The sequence below is a fragment of the Opisthorchis viverrini genome (assembly GCF_000715545.1).
Source record: "Opisthorchis viverrini unplaced genomic scaffold opera_v5_152, whole genome shotgun sequence".
Lineage (NCBI taxonomy): Eukaryota > Metazoa > Platyhelminthes > Trematoda > Opisthorchiida > Opisthorchiidae > Opisthorchis > Opisthorchis viverrini.
Genome location: NW_008751808.1, coordinates 512,734 through 515,757, shown reverse-complemented (window position 1 = coordinate 515,757; position 3,024 = coordinate 512,734). Strand labels below are relative to the sequence as shown.

The window sequence follows — 3,024 nt, the reverse complement described above, 5'->3', positions numbered from 1 at the left end:
GCTGGAAGATCACCGCCGTGTAGGGATTTCAAGCCTTTTTTAGACATAGAAGAACGATTACTAGCTCCCTGATGCTCTTTTCTCATCGAATTTCGGTACTGTTGTTGCAAAATAGAGCAGTAATATGGATGGTACTCAACCAGCGATTCTAAGATACTTGATGCACCAGATTCCTTGTGTTGACGACGTTTGAACGTTGGATCGTGGTCAGGAACCACACTTTCGTCATCCTGCGCTGATATTTTTCGTAAGCTGGTAGTGTCTAGCTCAGTCACTGGTCGACGGTTAGCTTTTGGGACACCTCTTCCGAATGCGTTTCGTCCAAACGCTTTTTCAGTCATCGTCTCACTGACAACGGACGGCTTAGGCCCCCCTCTGTTTTGCTCATCGTCGGATGACTGAAATATGGGTGAGCCACAAGAATCTGGATCCTCGGAGTCAAGCATCATCTCGGACTGTGTTAGTCGCCACGGATAGCCGGCTCTCCAGCATGTGGCGACAACAAAAGCCAAAGTGAGGCATGCCAAAGCTCCAGCACCGGCGACATCCAGTAGAACGGACCCACTGAGACCGGTTATTGCGAAACACATGAGAAGTATACCACGAATAAGATGAGAATGTTCCTAAAAACGTTAGATAGAAAGGGCTCAATAGTGATTTGACCGTTTTACATCATAAAATTGCAGTTTTTGTCGGAAAATTTGTCAACAATCACAATCCATATTGTGATATTTTTAGCCTTGTCCGAACGATGCAATATTGAATAATCTACTAATTATATGGTCCATTTGCTTAAATTTGATTTATTTCCTTGCAAGCGGAAGCTGACAACACAGTGACAGTACAAACAATGGAAACCTTGTCTCTGTTTGTAAGCAGTTGAGATCAGTAGGCCGACCTTCTCCAACTGATGATTTCCTAATGCCATGCGGGGCAGGTTTTAACTGAGTCGTATGCGAGCAGATCCACGTTATCCAGTGTCTCATTCATCATCATCGTCAACGCCGTAAATCATCTGTATTCTGATGAAGGCGATACCAGAGTAGACCAGTAGAGGTTCAGCATTATACAGCCAAGTCAGATAGATACTACTATATCAAAAATAAAAAACACCCAATATTTTGTAACAAATGAATTTGACACGACAAAAAACTAGCTGAATCAATAGACAGGTCCTTCTTTCCCAGCTTTGTGAACCTTAGTGACCACAAGTTACTCTGTGTTCAGCTTGTCAATCGCAATATGCAGAAAGTTTGTGCGGTGCCACTTACTAGCTTTGGAGGTGGGAACAGACAGAGTAACGAGCCGACGGCTGTTCCGAATGCGGCTCCACCGAACGCCTCCAAAGGACCGTGTAACAGGGCTTCCGTCAAACTCTTGCCTGTGGCCAAACAAACGGCCAGTGCCACTCCGAATCCAGTGATTGCAATCACGTCATCCATACTTGAAGCGGCCACGACGAGAGTGGGAATACCCTGACGGACACCCCACCCGGTGACTTCGAGTCGCATCATATTCGGTACGATGACAGCTGGGGAGACTGCGGCACACACAAAGCTGTTTCGGGGCGGATGGAAACAGAAATCGAAAAAAAGCTCGTCAGGAGTAAGCTAAAATGGGATTTACGAGTGATTGTTGCTTGTAATTCGTCCACGTGGATGCTTTCAGCACTCTGGACACATTCGTTCCTCGATTTTTCGTTCACACCTCGACGACGTTGCAATAATGTCATGTTCAGTGTGTGCGTGCATGTGTGCGCGTTGGTGCACCATATCTCTGTTATCCTCACCGTTGTGCACAACGAATAAACTAAACATATTCAGTTTTTTTCAGCCGTAACAAAGATGATACAATGGCGAATAGACTGGAGAGGACAAACAGTTTATATTTGCTTTTTTTATAGACAACCTGTCGTTTTAGTACCTGCTTCAGACGGGTGTGCTTTGGCTTTTAAACACTGTTGTTTTCGTTCAGGTGGATACGAAAGAAAATTGAAGAGGTATGGTTGCAGTTCGTCACTCTTTTGATTATACAGCAGAAAGTGGAGGCGGCACTCACCTTTCACATTTTGGTCGCACGTTTTTCGGGTGCGCTACCGGCAAAATCGGTGCCTATTTGATTTGGTGTCTTAGTAAAAGGAATGGTGTATACCACACATTGAGAGGGTGTCGGTCTTCAGCAAGTTGTGATCGATTTCATCGGTATTATCCATAGGATCAGAATCGTTTACCGTCAAAACAGAAACAGTGTCGGGTTTTGGAGACACTGAAGGCGTGAAGCTGATAAAAATCCCACAGGCGGGTGAATCAGCGAATTCGATGATACGGCAGAAGCGGTAACTGGTGTTTGATTGATCTGCTTGGGGTTTAACTCTATGGTTAGCAATATTTATATACATATATACATATATATGTATATATGTAGGTTTCTTGCATAGCAGGTGCCCTTTCAACTCATTTGACACACTTGCCCTCACCATCATACACGGGGTTGCAGCACACACATTTCTACTCCAAGATTTCCACAATTCACTCAATTATGGATCACGTAATCAGCATTCAAGAGCACCATGGTCACTTTTGGATGTTCTCCATCCAAAGCATGGTGCACCTAGCACACGACAAGGTCGTTAGCATGCGCACGGAAAAACGTTACCCTCTAGCTATAACATGGGGCAGATACTGCATCTGGCGTCTACTTTCACGCATTCCCTGAACTTGTCTATTACAACGCTATTTATCAGCAAGGTCAGATTCCTGAAATCAACTTCTGAACGCCCGGAACCTACTATGCAAGCTGACAGTCGCGTGACCAATTCCACCGACATCCTTTGGTCAAAAGCTGGTTGAAAGGTTCGCGCAAGCGATGCATAATTGACAGGAAGGCGCTGTAGTAGCTAATCAACCCCAAAAAAGTTTTCAGTTCAGCAACATTCAATGGTGGCGGCACTCGCACACACTCACTCGCTTGTTCGGAATATAGCTGTTGTGTTCCCTTCTGTGAGTCTTTTCTCTCCGACACTAG

At 45.0% G+C, this 3,024-nt stretch overlaps 1 protein-coding gene across 1 annotated transcript in view; it reads right to left on the bottom strand.

Moving 5' to 3' along the window:
• The window catches only part of T265_14172 (hypothetical protein), a gene marked incomplete at both ends in the record, with an annotated part of 24,306 nt that extends 22,696 nt beyond the window's left edge, over positions 1-1,610 (bottom strand). The window contains 2 exons of the mRNA XM_009172357.1: positions 14-623; positions 1,272-1,610. Coding sequence (XP_009170621.1) covers positions 14-623; positions 1,272-1,610 — 949 coding nt within the window. The remainder of the gene's footprint in view (positions 1-13; positions 624-1,271) is intronic.
• Between the last annotated feature and the right edge of the window lie 1,414 nt (positions 1,611-3,024).